The 20,468-nt window shown below is 31.4% G+C and overlaps 1 protein-coding gene across 2 annotated transcripts; it reads right to left on the reverse strand.

Moving 5' to 3' along the window:
- Positions 1 to 157: 157 nt before the first annotated feature.
- On the reverse strand, positions 158 to 19,666 carry LOC125246667. 2 transcript variants are annotated; one of them, XM_048157639.1, is made up of 15 exons: positions 19,509 to 19,666; positions 16,638 to 16,779; positions 16,375 to 16,533; positions 16,166 to 16,303; positions 14,493 to 14,647; positions 13,960 to 14,063; positions 13,679 to 13,874; positions 8,709 to 8,852; positions 8,375 to 8,513; positions 1,519 to 1,672; positions 1,189 to 1,325; positions 992 to 1,103; positions 800 to 863; positions 510 to 717; positions 158 to 299 (listed from the first exon to the last, which is right to left on the reverse strand). In XM_048157639.1, exons 1-14 carry the CDS (start codon positions 19,530 to 19,532, stop codon positions 646 to 648), a joined length of 1,740 nt encoding a protein of 579 aa, XP_048013596.1. In that variant the 5' UTR covers positions 19,533 to 19,666; the 3' UTR covers positions 158 to 299; positions 510 to 645. The 2 variants fall into 2 exon arrangements, with proteins under 2 accessions (XP_048013596.1, XP_048013597.1); XM_048157640.1 differs by having other exon boundaries at positions 16,638 to 16,767; positions 19,509 to 19,665.
- Positions 19,667 to 20,468: the final 802 nt, after the last annotated feature.

Below are 20,468 nucleotides of genomic sequence, written 5' to 3' on the forward strand. Positions count from 1 at the left end.
ATACAGTAAATTCCATTTTTATGACTGGATTCCGAGATTTCATCCGTGTTTTCTGCATGACGGAAATCATAGGACCCTAATTATGATGGAACAATATCTAAAGATGATTAAGTATATAAATTTTATAACTTTTATAAATTTTCAAAACTCACCCGCAGTCATTTCCATCCGTCAGGCATAAAATACGACATCTGCAGTCTGGAAATCTCTGTCTGATTCTGGTTCAGTTCTTTGCATCCGCGATTTAAAGCATCATACAACAGAGTGGCTCCAGACGGCTGAAGAGCATGAACATGCTCCTGAAACACAAGAGGAAGTCTGATGTATGAACCACACCTCGTCCGAATATCACACCAGTGTCACTTACACTTGTCCTGTGTTTATTTATTTCTAATTGAGTGTATTGTTATGATATACAATTTTTGTACAAAATGCTTCAGTTGTTACAACATATGGGCGTTGAGCATTTCAAATATATTTACATAATGATAAAAAACACTTTAATTCACCTTAAAGGTTTCCACAGTTTCTGTGAATGTATGAAGAGTTTTGACCACAGAGTCAAATTTCACGAGGCAGATCACTTGCTCAAAATTATAAGCCATGCATCGGTTGGCAAAGCTGTCGAATATTTCTTTGATGGCTTCAATTCGCTTCATTTTGCAGTTTTTGTCGAAACACTCCTCGCCCATGGAGGAACTTAGAGTCTAGAAGCACCTTTAAAAAAATGAAACGCCACACAGATTACATGATGAAGCCTTCTTATGTCTGACATATTCATGTACGACAGTAAACGCACCACAATAGCTTCTTTTGGAGTCTTGGTGACTTTGAAAGTCAGATCTTCTCTGACGTCTCTCAGTCTATAATCAGAAATACTGATAAAGCTTGCATATTTACCTTGGTAAATAATAATTTATTAATAACATGTACTGTACACGAGTTTTTTAACTCTCCCTTGATAAAATGATGAATGAAGAAGAATACGCACTTGTTGGCCAGCTCGTCGATGTTCACAGTGATGTGTTTTCCAGAAAGAGGTTCGAAAACAACAATGCTCTGATGAGTCCCTTTATCTTTATAGCTGTACATGCCAAATCTGTCTGTAACAGTAAAGCACTAGTTAATATTAATATCATTAGAGTGTGGGATATTATCAGTTCCTCTAAAGCGAGCATGATCGGTTACCAGGACTGAGGAGGATCAGGCGTGGGGCGCACACTCCGAAAGCCTTCAGCTGTAGAGGTGGAGTTACCACCAAATGAGAATAATCCTCCACTTTCTTGTTCATTTGGGCAAATGTTTCCTCTGGATTGATGTTAAAACTGATGTAAAGAGCAGGATAAGCATTAGAGATAATGAGAATTATCTATATTGCAGAATATAAGCCCTTAGTCTCAGTCTGTTCTCTAAAATAGCAGTTGGTCAATTTAAGGCAAATTAAATTATTTAAAGCCCTGATTTGAGAGACGAATGAAGCGTTCTGGTAGTTTTGATGCAGGTGGAAACGTGTCGTACCTGGAATCAGGTGTAGTGCCATCACAGTCCGTCCAGAGGGGAAAGGACTCAATAAACGGCGGGAGACTGAGCAAAATCTTTTCGACATCAGTGGCTTTTTTCAGCGATGTCTCGTTCAGGTTCAGTTCACTGCAGTTTGGAATCCGACCACCCTCTGAAAAACAGAATGATTATACACAAATGTTGTCTCTATTTTCTGCGTTTCCATGTTCGTCAACAGGTCATGCATCATGCCAGAAGTTACTCTTTTGGTATAAGTTGATTTGCGTTGTTGTAAGAGCATGCACAATATAATATTAAACACTGATGGTAAATATTTGAACACAGATGAAATGAAGAAGTGGCCTGACATATCTTATGAGGACATTTTCAAGTATTTCCTTTTGTCGCTCAGGGACGTTCGTTTAACATCATTTAGATCAGAGGGTTTCCCACATCCGCGGTCAGCTCTGATCACGTGGATTATGGTCAAAATGCATATTTTGCTGGTATTTTTTACACTTAAACCAGCTATTATTGCACCTCCTAACTGGGCAAAGGACGCCAGTCTTTCTGTAGTCCAAATTAAAAGTTAGCTAGCTAGTCAAAACTACACAGTTGTCGCAAAACTACAATCACAATCCTTTGATTAGCAGAAGTGACTTACTGGAAATCTAACACATTATATTTTTTAAAAATGGTGGCGCCCACTCTTGTGAGAAAAATAAGGTGAATTAAGATTTAAATATGGATATTTTTCTCACAAAAACCAATCGCTTCACTTCAGAATGCCTTCATTAACATCATATGGATTACTTTTATGGTGGATGGATGCACTTTTTTGGATTTCAAAATCTTGTCCCCTATTCACTCCCATTATAAAGCTTGGAAAAGCCAGGATATTTTTGATATAACTCCTATTGTGTTTGGTTGAAAGAAGAAAGTCATACACACTTAGGATGGCTTGAGGGTGAACAAAAATTAACCACGGTTTTTCTTGTATGTTTCTCGTATGTTAACTATATAACCACAACAAAACCATAGTTAAACTGGTTTTTGACCAAAATCTCTTTATGATGGCTCTATTTTATGGTTTTTGAGCATAATGATGACTTTGTAGATATTTGATTCATTTTATGGGTATTGTAATGGCCAATTCAACAAAAGTTTATTCTCGTAATTTAACGAGTTTATTCTCAACATTTTATCTCAACTTTTTTCTCGAAATTTAATGAGTTTATTCTCAACATTTTATCTCGACTTTTTTCTCGTAATTTAATGAGTTTATTCTCGTAATTTATTGAGTTTATTCTCGTAATTTAACGAGTTTATTCTCAACATTTTATCTCGAGTTTCTCTTAATTTAACAAGTTTATTCTCAACATTTTATCTCGACTTTTTTCTCTAAATTTAACGAGTTTATTCTCAACATTTTATCTTGACTTTTTCTCGTAATTTAACGAGTTTATTCTCGTAATTTATTGAGTTTATTCTCGTAATTTAATGAGTTTATTCTTGTAATTTAACGAGTTTATTCTCGTAATTTAATGAGTTTATTCTCGTAATTTAACGAGTTTATTCTCAACATTTTATCTTGACTTTTTCTCGTAATTTAACGAGTTTATTCTCGTAATTTATTGAGTTTATTCTCGTAATTTAACGCGTTTATTCTCGTAATTTAACGAGTTTATTCTCGTAATTTAATGAGTTTATTCTCGTAATTTAACGAGTTTATTCTCAACATTTTATCTCGACTTTTTTCTCGAAATTTAACGAGTTTATTCTCAACATTTTATCTCGACTTTTTTCTCGTAATTTAACGAGTTTATTCTCAACATTTTATCTTGACTTTTTCTCAAAATTTAACGATTTTTTTCTCGTAATTTAACAAGTTTATTCTCGTAATTTAACGAGTTTATTCTCAATATTTTATCTCGAGTTTCTCGTAATTTAACAAGTTTATTCTCAACATTTTATCTCGACTTTTTCTCGAAATGTAATGAGTTTATTCTCAACATTTTATCTCAACTTTTTCTCGTAATTTAACGAGTTTATTCTCAACATTTTATCTCGACTTTTTTCTCGTAATTTAATGAGTTTATTCTCGTAATTTAATGAGTTTATTCTCGTAATTTAACGAGTTTATTCTCAACATTTTATCTCGACTTTTTTCTCGTAATTTAATGAGTTTATTCTCGTAATTTATTGAGTTTATTCTCGTAATTTAATGAGTTTATTCTCGTAATTTAACGAGTTTATTCTCAACATTTTATCTCGACTTTTTTCTCGTAATTTAATGAGTTTATTCTCAACATTTTATCTTGACTTTTTCTCGTAATTTAACGAGTTTATTCTCGTAATTTATTGAGTTTATTCTCGTAATTTAACGAGTTTATTCTTGTAATTTAATGAGTTTATTCTCGTAATTTAACGAGTTTATTCTCAACATTTTATCTCGACTTTTTTCTTGTAATTTAATGAGTTTATTCTCAACATTTTATCTTGACTTTTTCTCGAAATTTAACGACTTTTTTCTCGTAATTTAACGAGTTTATTCTCGTAATTTAATGAGTTTATTCTCGTAATTTAACGAGTTTATTCTCAACATTTTATCTCGACTTTTTTCTCGTAATTTAATGAGTTTATTCTCAACATTTTATCTTGACTTTTTCTCGTAATTTAACGAGTTTATTCTCGTAATTTATTGAGTTTATTCTCGTAATTTAACGAGTTTATTCTCGTAATTTAATGAGTTTATTCTCGTAATTTAACGAGTTTATTCTCAACATTTTATCTCGACTTTTTCTTGTAATTTAATGAGTTTATTCTCAACATTTTATCTTGACTTTTTCTCGAAATTTAACGACTTTTTTCTCGTAATTTAACAAGTTTATTCTCATAATTTAACGAGTTTATTCTCAACATTTTATCTAAACTTTTTTCTCGTAATTTAACGAGTTTATTCTCAACATTTTATCTTGACTTTCTCTCAAAATTTAACGATTTTTCTCGTAATTTAACAAGTTTATTCTCGTAATTTAACGAGTTTATTCTCAATATTTTATCTCGAGTTTCTCGTAATTTAACAAGTTTATTCTCAACATTTTATCTCGACTTTTTTCTCGTAATTTAACGAGTTTATTCTCAACATTTTATCTTGACTTTCTCTCAAAATTTAACGATTTTTTCTCGTAATTTAACAAGTTTATTCTCGTAATTTAACGAGTTTATTCTCAATATTTTATCTCGAGTTTCTCGTAATTTAACAAGTTTATTCTCAACATTTTATCTCGACTTTTTCTCGAAATGTAATGAGTTTATTCTCAACATTTTATCTCAACTTTTTCTCGTAATTTAACGAGTTTATTCTCAACATTTTATCTCGACTTTTTCTCGTAATTTAATGAGTTTATTCTCGTAATTTAATGAGTTTATTCTCGTAATTTAACGAGTTTATTCTCAACATTTTATCTCGACTTTTTTCTCGTAATTTAATGAGTTTATTCTCGTAATTTATTGAGTTTATTCTCGTAATTTAACGAGTTTATTCTCGTAATTTAACGAGTTTATTCTCGTAATTTAATGAGTTTATTCTCGTAATTTAACAAGTTTATTCTCAACATTTTATCTCGACTTTTTTCTCGTAATTTAATGAGTTTATTCTCAACATTTTATCTTGACTTTTTCTCGTAATTTAACGAGTTTATTCTCGTAATTTATTGAGTTTATTCTCGTAATTTAACGAGTTTATTCTCGTAATTTAACGAGTTTATTCTCGTAATTTAATGAGTTTATTCTCGTAATTTAACGAGTTTATTCTCAACATTTTATCTCGACTTTTTTCTCGTAATTTAATGAGTTTATTCTCAACATTTTATCTTGACTTTTTTCTCGTAATTTAATGAGTTTATTCTCGTAATTTATTGAGTTTATTCTCGTAATTTAACGAGTTTATTCTCGTAATTTAACGAGTTTATTCTCGTAATTTAATGAGTTTATTCTCGTAATTTAACGAGTTTATTCTCAACATTTTATCTCGACTTTTTCTCGTAATTTAATGAGTTTATTCTCAACATTTTATCTTGACTTTTTCTCGTAATTTAACGAGTTTATTCTCGTAATTTATTGAGTTTATTCTCGTAATTTAACGAGTTTATTCTCGTAATTTAATGAGTTTATTCTCGTAATTTAACGAGTTTATTCTCAACATTTTATCTCGACTTTTTTCTTGTAATTTAATGAGTTTATTCTCAACATTTTATCTTGACTTTTTCTCGAAATTTAACGACTTTTTTCTCGTAATTTAACAAGTTTATTCTCATAATTTAACGAGTTTATTCTCAACATTTTATCTCGACTTTTTTCTCGTAATTTAATGAGTTTATTCTCAACATTTTATCTTGACTTTTTCTCGTAATTTAACGAGTTTATTCTCGTAATTTATTGAGTTTATTCTCGTAATTTAACGAGTTTATTCTCGTAATTTAATGAGTTTATTCTCGTAATTTAACGAGTTTATTCTCAACATTTATCTCGACTTTTTTCTTGTAATTTAATGAGTTTATTCTCAACATTTTATCTTGACTTTTTCTCGAAATTTAACGACTTTTTTCTCGTAATTTAACGAGTTTATTCTCGTAATTTATTGAGTTTATTCTCGTAATTTAACGAGTTTATTCTCGTAATTTAATGAGTTTATTCTCGTAATTTAACGAGTTTATTCTCAACATTTTATCTCGACTTTTTTCTTGTAATTTAATGAGTTTATTCTCAACATTTTATCTTGACTTTTTCTCGAAATTTAACGACTTCTTTCTCGTAATTTAACGAGTTTATTCTCGTAATTTATTGAGTTTATTCTCGTAATTTAACGAGTTTATTCTCGTAATTTAATGAGTTTATCTCGTAATTTAACGAGTTTATTCTCAACATTTTATCTCGACTTTTTCTTGTAATTTAATGAGTTTATTCTCAACATTTTATCTTGACTTTTCTCGAAATTTAACGACTTTTTTCTCGTAATTTAACGAGTTTATTCTCGTAATTTATTGAGTTTATTCTCGTAATTTAACGAGTTTATTCTCGTAATTTAATGAGTTTATTCTCGTAATTTAACGAGTTTATTCTCAACATTTTATCTCGACTTTTTTCTTGTAATTTAATGAGTTTATTCTCAACATTTTATCTTGACTTTTTCTCGAAATTTAACGACTTTTTCTCGTAATTTAACAAGTTTATTCTCATAATTTAACGAGTTTATTCTCAACATTTTATCTCAACTTTTTCTCGTAATTTAACGAGTTTATTCTCAACATTTTATCTTGACTTTTCTCAAAATTTAAAGATTTTTTCTCGTAATTTAACAAGTTTATTCTCGTAATTTAACGAGTTTATTCTCAATATTTTATCTCGAGTTTCTCGTAATTTAACAAGTTTATTCTCAACATTTTATCTTGACTTTTTCTCAAAATTTAATGATTTTTTTCTCGTAATTTAACAAGTTTATTCTCGTAATTTAACGAGTTTATTCTCAATATTTTATCTCGAGTTTCTCGTAATTTAACAAGTTTATTCTCAACATTTTATCTCGACTTTTTCTCGAAATGTAATGAGTTTATTCTCAACATTTTATCTCAACTTTTTCTCGTAATTTAACGAGTTTATTCAACATTTTATCTCGACTTTTTTCTCGTAATTTAATGAGTTTATTCTCGTAATTTAATGAGTTTATTCTCGTAATTTAACGAGTTTATTCTCAACATTTTATCTCGACTTTTTTCTCGTAATTTAATGAGTTTATTCTCGTAATTTATTGAGTTTATTCTCGTAATTTAACGAGTTTATTCTCGTAATTTAACGAGTTTATTCTCGTAATTTAATGAGTTTATTCTCGTAATTTAACGAGTTTATTCTCAACATTTTATCTCGACTTTTTTCTCGTAATTTAATGAGTTTATTCTCGTAATTTAACGAGTTTATTCTCAACATTTTATCTCGACTTTTTTCTTGTAATTTAATGAGTTTATTCTCAACATTTTATCTTGACTTTTTCTCGAAATTTAACGACTTTTTTCTCGTAATTTAACAAGTTTATTCTCATAATTTAACGAGTTTATTCTCAACATTTTATCTCGACTTTTTTCTCGTAATTTAACGAGTTTATTCTCAACATTTTATCTTGACTTTTTCTCAAAATTTAACGATTTTTTTCTCGTAATTTAACAAGTTTATTCTCGTAATTTAACGAGTTTATTCTCAATATTTTATCTCGAGTTTCTCGTAATTTAACAAGTTTATTCTCAACATTTTATCTCGACTTTTTCTCGAAATTTAATGAGTTTATTCTCAACATTTTATCTCAACTTTTTCTCGTAATTTAACGAGTTTATTCTCAACATTTTATCTCGACTTTTTTCTCGTAATTTAATGAGTTTATTCTCGTAATTTAATGAGTTTATTCTCGTAATTTAACGAGTTTATTCTCAACATTTTATCTCGACTTTTTTCTCGAAATTTATTCATTTTATGGGTATTGTAATGGCCAATTCAACAAAAAAACAAACGAAACCTATTAAATACAGTAAAATTATTTTACAGACACTTTGACCTGACCATGTTTTGTTTAAGTGTTTTCTGACAGTTTAACTCTGAAATCTTGTCATATTTTATTACCTTTTTTAAACTATAGTGAATAAACTGTATTAATGAAAATGTTCAAGGTGTCTGAATAAATTTTGGTTGTATACCAAACAGTATAAACAATCAGATTTGCCTCCAAACCATGACTTCATTTCATAATGACACATGCAACAAATCTCAACAAACATGAGATGAAGTGAGTCAAACAGCATGAACAATCAAAAGAAAAGCCTTTTACCTCTAATCACATCCAGCACATCCATTCTCTCAAAGTCTTCCGGCACGCCTGGTACACGCACCGGCTCACAAAAACGCTGATTCGTTGACGGCGCCTTCATGGAAATTTCAGTATAGTTTTCATGCTCTGTGCTCATATCCTGCAGGGAGAAATACTGATTTTGTTGAAATATTGGTATGAATTAAACAACAATCGATTGGGTGACTATATGTAAGACACTAAAATTTGTCATTGTTGTTGTAAACTTGAAATGCTTCATTTTGTGTTGCATGACCTTTTAACCCCAACCGTAAAACTTGTCAAAACACCTGTGCGTTACTCAATGCAGTTATACCTTTGCTTGAGACATGAGGTAGGCCCAGCAGACTGGGGCATACTCAAACACATCCATGTCCTCAATTATCCTGTCATCGGATCGTTTTGTATGGCTGGGTAACAACTCCCGGAAGAGATAGTAAAGTCCTTCTACTAGAGCAATCTGCAAGTATAGGCAAAATAACAAATTAAGACATTATATGCTGTACATATATATTAGTGAAAGCATGGCATTAGATTTCCATTTGAGCAAAAAAAAAGAGCCTAGTCATGATAAATAAGTAGGCCTAACTATTATAGCTATTAATAAAGGTTATCCGTTTATGAACCATGTATCAGGTTAGTATATTAGAGAGGAGAGTTTGATGTGCTATGAATGCCAGAAGTATGGTGGCTGAGAGAGCTCGATGCTCTGCAACTGAAGAAAACACACGCAAAGCAAATTAAGAAAACATATTCAGTTTGACAACATGTCAAAAATACACACAACGCAACTAGGGGTGTAACAATACATCGATCTAATGTCTAACGATCCGATGCATCGATGCAATGCGTATAAAAATCCATACCTGTGGGCTAATTATAGAGGCACCTTTGTTTTAACACTCTCCACATTTTCACACAGTATCAGTCTATGCATTATCGCCAACGCGTGCATTCTCATTTAAACTACCTTTCAGAACTTGTGAAAGACACTCGGGAGAGTTGATGGAACTGAAAGAATACGGTCAATAATCTGCCGCACAGGAGCGCCGCGCGCTGTGACTCTGTGTTGCTTCAAGCGCATCATTCTGCACACGGGATGCGCGCAAGTGCTTTGTGCCGCTCTGTATTGGAGCCTTGATAATACATTTGCACAATGAAAGAATATTAAAGGATTAGTTCACTTTCAAAATAAAATTTCCTGATAATTTACTCATCCAAGATGTTCATGTCTTTCTTTATTCAGTGGAAAAGAAATGAAGGTTTTTGATGAAAACATTCCAGGATTTTTCTCCATATAGTGGACTTCAATGGAGCCCGACGGAAGAGGATTAGGGCCAAGCAATAATAAAAAAAAAAATAAAACCATCTCGAGATTAAAGTTGTTAAATTTCGAGAAAAAACTCGTTACATTTCGAGAAAAAAGTCGAGATAAAATGTTGAGAATAAACTCATTAAAATACGAGAAAAAAAACTCGCTAAATTTCGAGAAAAAAGTCGAGATAAAATTAAGAATAAAGTCATTAAATTACGAGAAAAAAGTCGTTAAATTATGAGAAAAATGTCGTTAAATTTCGAGAAAAAAGTCAAGATAAAATGTTGAGAATAAAGTCATTAAATTAACGAATTTATTCTCATAATTTAACGACTTTTTCTCGTAATTTAATGAGTTTATTCTCATAATTTAATGACTTTATTCTCTTAATTTAATGACTTTATTCTCTTAATTTAATGACTTTATTCTCAACATTTTATCTCGTCTTTTTTCTTGAAATTGAACGAGTTTGAACTTTATTCTCAACATTTTATCTCGACTTTTATCTCGAAATTTAACGAGTTTGTTCTCGTAATTTAATGACTTTATTCTGGTAATTTAATGACTTTATTCTCGTAATTTAATGACTTTATTCTCATAATTTAATTACTTTATTCTCAACATTTTATCTCGACTTTTTTCTCGAAATTTAACGAGTTTATTCTCAACATTTTACCTCGACTTTTTTCTCGAAATTTAACGACTTTTTTCTCGTAATTTAACGAGTTTATTCTCAACATTTTATTTTGACTTTTTTCTCGTAATTTAACAAGTTTTTTCTCGTAATTTAATGACTTTATTCTCAACATTTTATCTTGACTTTTATCTCGAAATTTAACGAGTTTGTTCTCGTAATTTAATGACTTTATTCTGGTAATTTAATGACTTTATTCTGGTAATTTAATGACTTTATTCTCAACATTTTATCTCGACTTTTTTCTCGAAATTTAATGACTTTTTTCTCATAATTTAACGAGTTTATTCTCAACATTTTATCTCGACTTTTTTCTCGAAATTTAACGACTTTATTCTCGTAATTTAATGACTTTATTCTCAACATTTTATCTCGACTTTTTTCTCGAAATTTAACGACTTTTTTCTCGTAATTTAACGAGTTTATTCTCGTAATTTAACGAGTTTATTCTCAACATTTTATCTCGACTTTTTTCTCGAAATTTAACGAGTTTTTTCTCGTAATTTAACTAGTTTATTCTCAACATTTTATTTAGACTTTTTTCTCGTAATTTAACGAGTTTATTCTCAACATTTTATCTCGACTTTTATCTCGTAATTTAACAAGTTTTTTCTCGTAATTTAACGAGTTGTTTCTCGTAATTTAACGAGTTTATTCTCAACATTTTATCTCGACTTTTTTCTCGAAATTTAACGAGTTTTTTCTCGTAATTTAACTAGTTTATTCTCAACATTTTATTTAGACTTTTTTCTCGTAATTTAACGAGTTTATTCTCAACATTTTACCTCGACTTTTTTCTCGAAATTTAACGACTTTTTCTCGTAATTTAACGAGTTTATTCTCAACATTTTATTTTGACTTTTTTCTCGTAATTTAACAAGTTTTTTTCTCGTAATTTAATGACTTTATTCTCAACATTTTATCTTGACTTTTATCTCGAAATTTAACGAGTTTGTTCTCGTAATTTAATGACTTTATTCTCGTAATTTAATGACTTTATTCTGGTAATTTAATGACTTTATTCTCAACATTTTATCTCGACTTTTTTCTCGAAATTTAATGACTTTTTTCTCATAATTTAACGAGTTTATTCTCAACATTTTATCTCGACTTTTTCTCGTAATTTAACAAGTTTTATTCTCGTAATTTAACGAGTTGTATTCTCGTAATTTAACGAGTTTATTCTCAACATTTTATCTCGACTTTTTTCTCGAAATTTAACGAGTTTTTTCTCGTAATTTAACTAGTTTATTCTCAACATTTTATTTAGACTTTTTTCTCGTAATTTAACGAGTTTATTCTCAACATTTTATCTCGACTTTTATCTCGTAATTTAACAAGTTTTATTCTCGTAATTTAACTGAGTTTATTCTCAACATTTTATCTCGACTTTTTTCTCGAAATTTAACGAGTTTTTTCTCGTAATTTAACTAGTTTATTCTCAACATTTTATTTCGACTTTTTTCTCGTAATTTAACGAGTTTATTCTCAACATTTTATCTCGACTTTTATCTCGTAATTTAACACGTTTTTTCTCGTAATTTAACTAGTTTATTCTCAACATTTTATTTTAGACTTTTTTCTCGAAATTTAACGAGTTTTTTCTCGTAATTTAACAACTTTAATCTCGAGATGGTTTTATTTTTTATTATTGCTTGGCCCTAATCCTCTTCCGTAGAGCCCAAACGGTTGAAGGTCAAAATGTACAGTTTCAGTGCAGCTTCAAAACGTTCTTACACGATCCCAGACGAGGAATAAGAGTCTTATCTAGAGAAACCATCACTCATTTTCTAAAAAGTTTTTTTTTAAATTATATAAGTTTTAACCATAAATGCTCATCTTGAACGAGCTCTCTTCTTCTTCTTCTCTATTAGAATTCCAGCAGTGTAGACACTGCTAAGTGTATTACTGCCCTCCACAGGTTAAAGTTTGAACTAATTGTTATATACTTGCACTAGCATATTGTATATGACAATTTGGTTCAAACTTTGACCTGTGGAGGGCAGTAATGGAGGGCTGGAATTCAAATAGAGAAGAAGAAGAGAGATAGTTCAAGGTGAGCATTTAATGGTTAAAACTAAAAAAAATAAAATATTTGAAAATGAGTGATGATTTCTCTAGATAAGACCCTTATTCCTCGTCTGGGATCGCTGTAAACTGTAATTTGGACCTTCAACCCATTTGGGCTCCAGTGAAGTCCACTATATGGAGAAAAATCCTGGAATGTTTTCATCAAAAACCTTCATTTCTTTTCAACTGAAGAAAGAAAGACATGAACATCTTGGATGACATGGGGGTGAGTAAATTATCAGGAAATCTTAATTTGAAAGTGAACTAATCCTTTAATAGCCTGTCTTGTTTTGTCCTACCTATAATATGTTGTTGCTTCATTAAAAACCTGTGCTTATACATTTAAAGGAAATGTCTCTGTGTGTGTGTGTGTATATGTATTCCTTGTTTATCAGTTTTTTGACATTACACATTTTAGCACAGAACTAAAATACTTTCTTGACTGTTGTCATGTCATAAGCTGTCATTAGATTACTGTGTGAATTTTTTATTTGTGGATGTCCCAATCAGGGTTCAGGATGTGAAATTTTGAAATAAATATTTGTTATATATTTGTAAGGGGTAAATTTTGATTGATGAGCATGGAGATATCTACGTATTGGGTTACTTTTTCTGCAATATACTTGGTGAAAAACTTAGATATGTTGTGTTTTATGTTTTTCTCTCTCTCCCTGTCTGATGTTTTCAAAGCTAATCTACAAATGTTGTGAGAATCAACTTGGGAATAACGAGTCTTTCTGCAGTCAAGGTCAGTCAGGCTGTGAAGAAGCTGAGGGAGTTCGATAAGATGTTTCAAATTAAAAATATTTACCCATGACAGGTGGGAACAACTAGTATGAAATGCCCATGACTATTATGGGATGTCGATGTAACCAGAAAATGTACTTATATGATGAAAGGAAGTAGGAGGCCAGAAACCCCAAATTACTGAAACCTGCTGCAAATACTCACAACACAACCAAATCCAGAAACACACGTGTTGTCAAACTGATGATCTTTTCTTAATTTTTGTATTCGCATGTTTTTTTTTTTTTCAGTTGCAACATGTAATCATCATCAAAAGACGCTTGACTTCATCCACTCTTTTCAAAATCCTACTGAAATGCTTTGAAATGCAGAGAATTATTTATTTTGTTGTGTCAAGCAAACATTTTGAATGTGATAATCGTTTTAATATTGAAAAAACGTAAAGAGATTAATCACTTACGATGACATTCAAGACCGAGAAAAAGGCACTGAGGCCCCTGAGGTCTGTTTGTTTCACGGATGGTGTGACATCACTTTGGCAGAACTTATTCATCTCCGGTACTTCACCATGAAGTGAAGACAAAGAGAACTGTAGCACCGTGTCCTCACGGATTCCCAGATTATACAGTATTTCACTGACATTCCAGTCATAGTCCCTATAAAAGAGAGAAACAATAAGTATTGATTAAATTTAGTAAGATTTAACCAAAGAGTATTTCATATTAAACTGAAGGAAATTACTTAAGGTGAAGCACATGTGAAGGTATTCCACTCTCAAGTGACAGCCGTCCTCTCAAGTCAGTCAATGTGTCACAGTCCAAGTTCACACGGATGTCATACCTGCCCTGTTTAAGAAAATAGTTATTTGTGTGTGTGTTGTCCATACCTCATTCATATACACATGCAATCAGAATTATTCAACCCCACAGAGACTGTAATAATTCACAAATGTAAGTTTTTCTAAAGATCCTGAGATAAAAAAAATAAATGTGTGGCATATTTAAAGCATTAATGTCGATATATAATGTTATATGATTTTTCATAACATGGCTGTGTGATAATTACTCATCCCCGACTCAACATTTCTGCTTTTACGTCACTTACTAGAATGGTAAAGAAAACGTGTTAAATCACAATTAAGCCTTTTAATAAGTCTAACAACACTTAATTTGTTACACATGCACACATTTTGCCCATGAATGTGCTGAAGTGGAGTAGAAAATAAGAGCTTTTGTATATGGCTGGCTAGAGTTAATTCTTTTAGTCTTTTTTACCTTTAGCATCACATGACAGAAGACAGTGTTTGGGCCTTCGTTTCTTATGCAGTCTTGCTGCTGGGAGTCTGTGGCGGTTCCTCTTAAATTTTCTTTTGGTGTAAATATGGCATACAGTTCACTGCCATTGTCAATGTGTCTGTCTTTCAGAGACCCTGTGAGAACGGACAAAAAATGCAAAGACAATTTCAGTTTCTTTAAATGGAGAAAATCAGAGCTGTCTGAACATCCTGAAGAGAGATATCAATGATTAATCAATGACTTAGATTACTACATAAAGTATACTTTAAAATACATTTGAACTTAACTTAAGTATATTCAAATGAACTTGAAGTATTATATTTTGTAGGGTTGGCTCGCCACTTCTGATCAGATCTGATCTTTTTTAATTCCAGGTGCAACTAATATACCACTTCAAAACTACTTGGGACTAAATTGGCCCACTTTTTAGTACACTTTAAGTGTAACAGTAGTAAACTTTGAGTACACAACTAGTTCACCACTAAGTTTTTTGTTTGTCCTGCAACTGTACTTACAGGAAAAGTGAGAGTTTACTAGTCAAATACTTGTAGCACATTTATGAAAGTACACTCTCAGTAAACTGCTAGTTTAGTCGTTTTATACTGTAACTAACTATACTTGTAAGTTTTAAATTAAATCTAATAATACAAAAAATATTTCACATTTTATTATTGGCATGTTTTTAAAGAAATTATCCAAGATATTAGAACAAAGCTGATAGATATAAGCTGGCTAACAGGCTAGTAGTATGGTAAGCTTGTAAAATAAAAAAGATAAATAATTTAACAATTTATAGCTTATATGCTTATTAACCAATATAAACAAATTTAGGGCAGTTATGGTCAAATTTACAGATAACATACAGTATATCATAAGAGGAATGAAGAAACTAGCAATCTCAAATGTAATCATATGCATATGTAAAATCACGTGATGAATATTTTGTTTTGAATCAGTGGTTTAGAGCGCCAAAGTCACATGATTTCAGCAAACGAGGCTTCATTACGTCATAAATGTTTCAAAATTTCAATAGATCACATGACTTCGGCAGTTTGATACTCGCTCTGAACCACTGATTTGAAACAAGATTCATAAAGCTTCCTGAAGCAGTGTTTTGAAATCTCCATCACTAGATAAGTCGTTATTTTAGTTTTTTTTGCCGCACCAAAAATATTCTCGTGGCTTTATAATATTAATATTGAACCACTGTACTCACATGAACTGATTTAAATATGTTTTTAGTGCATTAATGGATCTTGAGAGAGGAAATGTCATTGCTCAGGCCTCACTGAGCCATCGGATTTCATCAAAAATATCTTAATTTGTGTTCTGAAGATGAGGTCTTACGGGTGTGGAACGACATGAGGGTGAGTAATAAATGACAGAATTTTCATTTTTGGGTGAACTAACCCTTTAAGCATTTTTGGTATTAACATTAACGATTCTTTAATTAATTGATTGATTACTGATTTTAATAGAAATTCACTATTCATGAAAATTGACATCCACAATTCTAAAATTGTTCATTTAAATCATGTGAATGAAGTATTGAAATAAATCAAATTGGTAAAGTACAGAAAGTTTCTTATTTCAGTGCATACAGTGTTACAGCAGCAAATTATTAATATATGAAAGTATCAATAAACACGAACATGTGTTGAAGAATGGGTCATCTGACAAAGGCATTCCCTCGGCGGTGAACAGACACACGGTCATGTCGTCACCGATGTTCTCGCCAATGCCAATCCTCAGAAGAAGATCCTCCACCGTGTTTTGAAACGGGTCCATATCTGTGCAAAAACACACTTTTAGGATATCACACAAAAAGCTCATAATTGTCTCTCAAGTTTCAGGGACTTACCATGTATTTCTTTGCGCCCTTGGCATTTTGGAAACGAGTAATAGAGGGAATACGCCTGCAGTGATTTCCTCAGTGGTTCCTCATGGGCAGGAGCTGAACCAATCCTCTGAATCTCCTCTATCATGTTTCTGAATTCGTTCTTCTGAACTTGATCAAACTCTTGGGAGACACCAAGCAGAGGATGTAATTTAATAATTAAAGGCATATAATAACTTTATTAATAAAAACACATAGAAATGCATTTTTCTGCTCATAAATATTACCCATGTTGTCCAAGTCCTCATCAGTTACACCATCAATGAAATCCTGCACATCCTCAATCCCACATTCAACAAACTGCTCATAAAACTTCTCCAGTTTGTAGTGTTTTAAAAGCGTGAGTACTTCATCCATCTGAAAAACACACTGAGATTATATGAGTGCATTTTCTTTACCGACAGAAAATATAAGTGGTATTACTTGGTATTAAAGGACTGCATGTGATGAATGTCAATAACGCAGTAACAGTGTTTACTCATACAGCTTGACTTCTGGAGAATAAACATGCACGTGTTTGGTTATTAATTTGATCATTATACAATCAAATTACTCGGGACGTATTATTTTGTAGAACATTTTTTCTGATTCATTGTACTCTGTTTTTCTCATGCAGGGGTTAAATTGGGATTTGTTACTGTGGTTCCATGAACGAGTAAACACTGTAATAAACACATACTGTACTTATATATATATTAGAAATTATAATACTGCAGTGCATAAATACTACACATAACAAACTGTGATATTATTTAATGAATATGTAATTTTGGTGATCAAAGATGAGTTTCATACCATAACAGTATGTGTCTTATAGATAGTATAGAAATAGTATAGATAGTATAGAAATCTTAAAATATGTATTTTCTTCAAAAGTCAAATAAAATTGTATCATATTTTAAATGGACGGCAATATATTTAATCATGTCTGGTAAATTTTGGGAGTCTAAAAAAGATAAATAAACATTTAATATTTCTCACATATTTCTAACTACAGAAAACTATACTGTCAGTACAACATCACTGTAAAAAAAATATGTGCTATCTAATTAAAAATATATATGGTAACAATATTACACGTGATATTTTTGAGTAGTTTTTAAGATTTGATTTATTTAATGGAATCTACCTGAATAAATCATGTAAAAACTCCTAAATCATTTAGTTTGACACAATGAATTTAATTTTTTTTGTGAAATATATATATATTTTTTTATTTTAAGTTGCCTCTTAAATGCATGTTATTTTGAGTGAACGGAAATGACCCGTTTGTGTTTAATTTTGAGTCATAATGTAAAATGAAGAGACTGTAAGCTGTTAGCGGTGCAGATGTTTGAGCTGACGCTCAGCCGTGACGTTTGCAAGGTTTCTTTATTTTTGTAACTCCGCCAGACGCAACTAGCGTCACAGAAACTACACAGCCGACTTCACCCTTAAGCACTGAAGCTCTAGTAATCGGTGTGAATGGCCGTCATGTGAAAATGAAAAGACAAACAAAGCAGGAGACGGTGATAACGACTAGTATATCATGAAGAGAAATCACCAGTGACAATTTTCATGAAAGATGCATTTTACAAAATGGCTGCTTCAAGGTGTCAATCCACATGTTGTCAATTCACTAAATTAAGTCATTTAATCCATTTGTATTCTAGTTTTTTAAACAATAAAATAGGTCACACCAGTGAAGAGTTAAAGCTTCATATGAAATTATGATTTTCTGATTAAAATTTCTGATAAATGAAAAGAGACAGTGGGACTTTCTTCAATGATATTCAAGAAATAGGAAAAAGGAAATCAAGTGATGTGATTTTGTTATTGTTTCCCACGGTTATATCCGGAAAGCAGTTTTTTGAGTACGGTAAATAAATTGCTGAAGCGGTACTGTAGTTGTGTTTCTCGTTTCATGTGTCACAATAATGATCAATCTACAGGTTATTTAGTTTTTAGCCATTCCTTCGTTTTTCCACATCCACCTCTGAATTTGCCGTGTTTCCATTCAGATGTTTTTATGCATATTTTGACTTTATGCATAAAAACAGCTGGATGGAAACATGTTACATTACTGTACTGTTACATTATTGAGAATTTATATTATACTGATTTAATTTAATTTAATTTTCATATTGTTCATACTGTTGAAAAAAATGTTTTATAAATAAATTGACATTGCCAAATATATATATATATATATATATATATATATATATATATATTCTAAACAATTCAAGTTTGTACTGTCAGGTTACTTTTGAAACATTTGATGAAACTGAAATTCTCAATTTAAAATGAAAATCTAATTTAATATTTTTTTGCAAAGATAAAGGTCGAAAGTAACAATGTGCAATTTATGTTCAAAGTGAAATTAAGCCGCTCTACATTTGTACAAAATAACACCTGGTATTGATAAACCACACTTGTGAGTTATTGACCACAGCAAACATATATCTCTGTCTAAAACATTATATTTTAAAATTAAATGTTTGTGAAAAATGGTACTTTTGTCCCTGCTCTCCCTATATTTGATAGTTATTTATACATTATTGTATTTGAAAAGTTAGAAAAACCTGTTTGTGACCTCAAAATAAAGCACTTTCCCTCTTCTTATAATTAATTAAAAAACAAATACTGCCACATTGATGCTCAAGAAGGTGTTCAAATAACATATTGTTTCATTTTAGAACATAAAGAAAGTGTAATCCTAAAGTGTCATATTTCTGTAAAGGCTAGAAACAGAAAAAATTGACATTTTTTGTAGAAGTGTTCACCAGGATTTAAATAAAAATGTGCGACTTTTCGTCGAAATCATGAAGGCGATTAAACACGATTCCTGGCTGCATGGCTGCATCTTTGATAAGTTTGTGAGGAACACTGTAGTCCAACCTTTAGTCTAATCGTTTGTTTTATTCGTGTCTCCCCTATTAAATCCAGTCATTCAGCAGCTCTTTAGGGTGTCGTATTTTTACTCTTCGACATCGATGATGCCATAGAAATATATACAGAGTTAAGTGACCCCAGAAACGGATGGCAGCACGTGTTTCTCTGCAGAATAAGGTCTACAGAAACACTCAGGTTTCTGAGAAGAGCGAAAGTACTCTTACCGTTGTCTCTGTTGGAGCTGCCATCTCGGTTCTGTGTGATTTCTGGACAGCTTCAGCTCTCCTCCCTGTTACTCCGCAGACAGACCCATCCAGGTGAGCACGCGTTTCGATGAAGCTCCACCTCCCGAAACACTAAACGTGCTGTGATTGGTTAGCTGGCCCAGCGTGCTTTGATTGGCAGCGCTTACGTGTTCGGGGAAATGTCCCGCCCCTTCATAACAGCGAGGAAAACCCTGCCCAAATAACAGTGTTGTTTCAACTGCTTTCAGTTGAAAGTATCTAAAACTGGTAGCTAAATGTCACTAGATGACATCCAGGGCTTTATTTGCTCACCAGCCACTGTGGCTAGTGGTTTTCCAAAGTTACTAACCACTCACTGGCCATAAGTTTGCTGTCGGGAAATTACCTACATTTTATATGATTTAAGTTGACTTTTGCATGCTAAAATTACTTGATTTTGAGTCATTTTACTTGATTAGCTAAATTTAAAATGTTCAAATGCAGACTGTCCACCCAAATCAAGACTACTATATCAGCTGGTATGTACAGGTCTTCTCAAAATCTTTGATTCAGAATACACGCTTCATTTCAAAGCGGAGCTGTTATGTCTGCAGAGGCAACAACTGCCTGTCCTTGTTTTTCAGCTAGTATGTATACTATGTGATATGAGCCGAGGCAAAGTTATGTGATCATGTTTACCTCATTCTTCTAAACTAAAATATAATTTTCCATACTCATAGACACATTCGTTACGATTCAAATGTTTTATGTGTACAGCAAACTTCTTCTTGGAAGCACATGAACAGGCCTCATACTCCTCATATGATTATAATTGTAAAGTAAAACACATCATATCATGCTATATTATACTCAATTTTACCATAATGAAATCTTCAACATTGGCGGGTGTTAATGTCAAGCCCTGATGACATCATGATGGCAAATTCATTGATCTATATA

Source organism: Megalobrama amblycephala, linkage group LG1 (genome assembly GCF_018812025.1).
Source record: "Megalobrama amblycephala isolate DHTTF-2021 linkage group LG1, ASM1881202v1, whole genome shotgun sequence".
Taxonomy (NCBI): domain Eukaryota; kingdom Metazoa; phylum Chordata; class Actinopteri; order Cypriniformes; family Xenocyprididae; genus Megalobrama; species Megalobrama amblycephala.

Excerpts from the sequence above, each read along its gene's own strand:
- LOC125246667 (XM_048157639.1), bottom strand. The coding sequence starts at position 19,532 with ATGGCAGCTCCAACAGAGACAACG. Across the intron at positions 16,304-16,374 it reads AGGGCGCAAAGAAATACATG|ATATGGACCCGTTTCAAAAC; the intron begins GTAAGTCCCTGA and ends GTTTTTGCACAG. Across the intron at positions 1,104-1,188 it reads CCTGATCCTCCTCAGTCCTG|ACAGATTTGGCATGTACAGC; the intron begins GTAACCGATCAT and ends TTACTGTTACAG.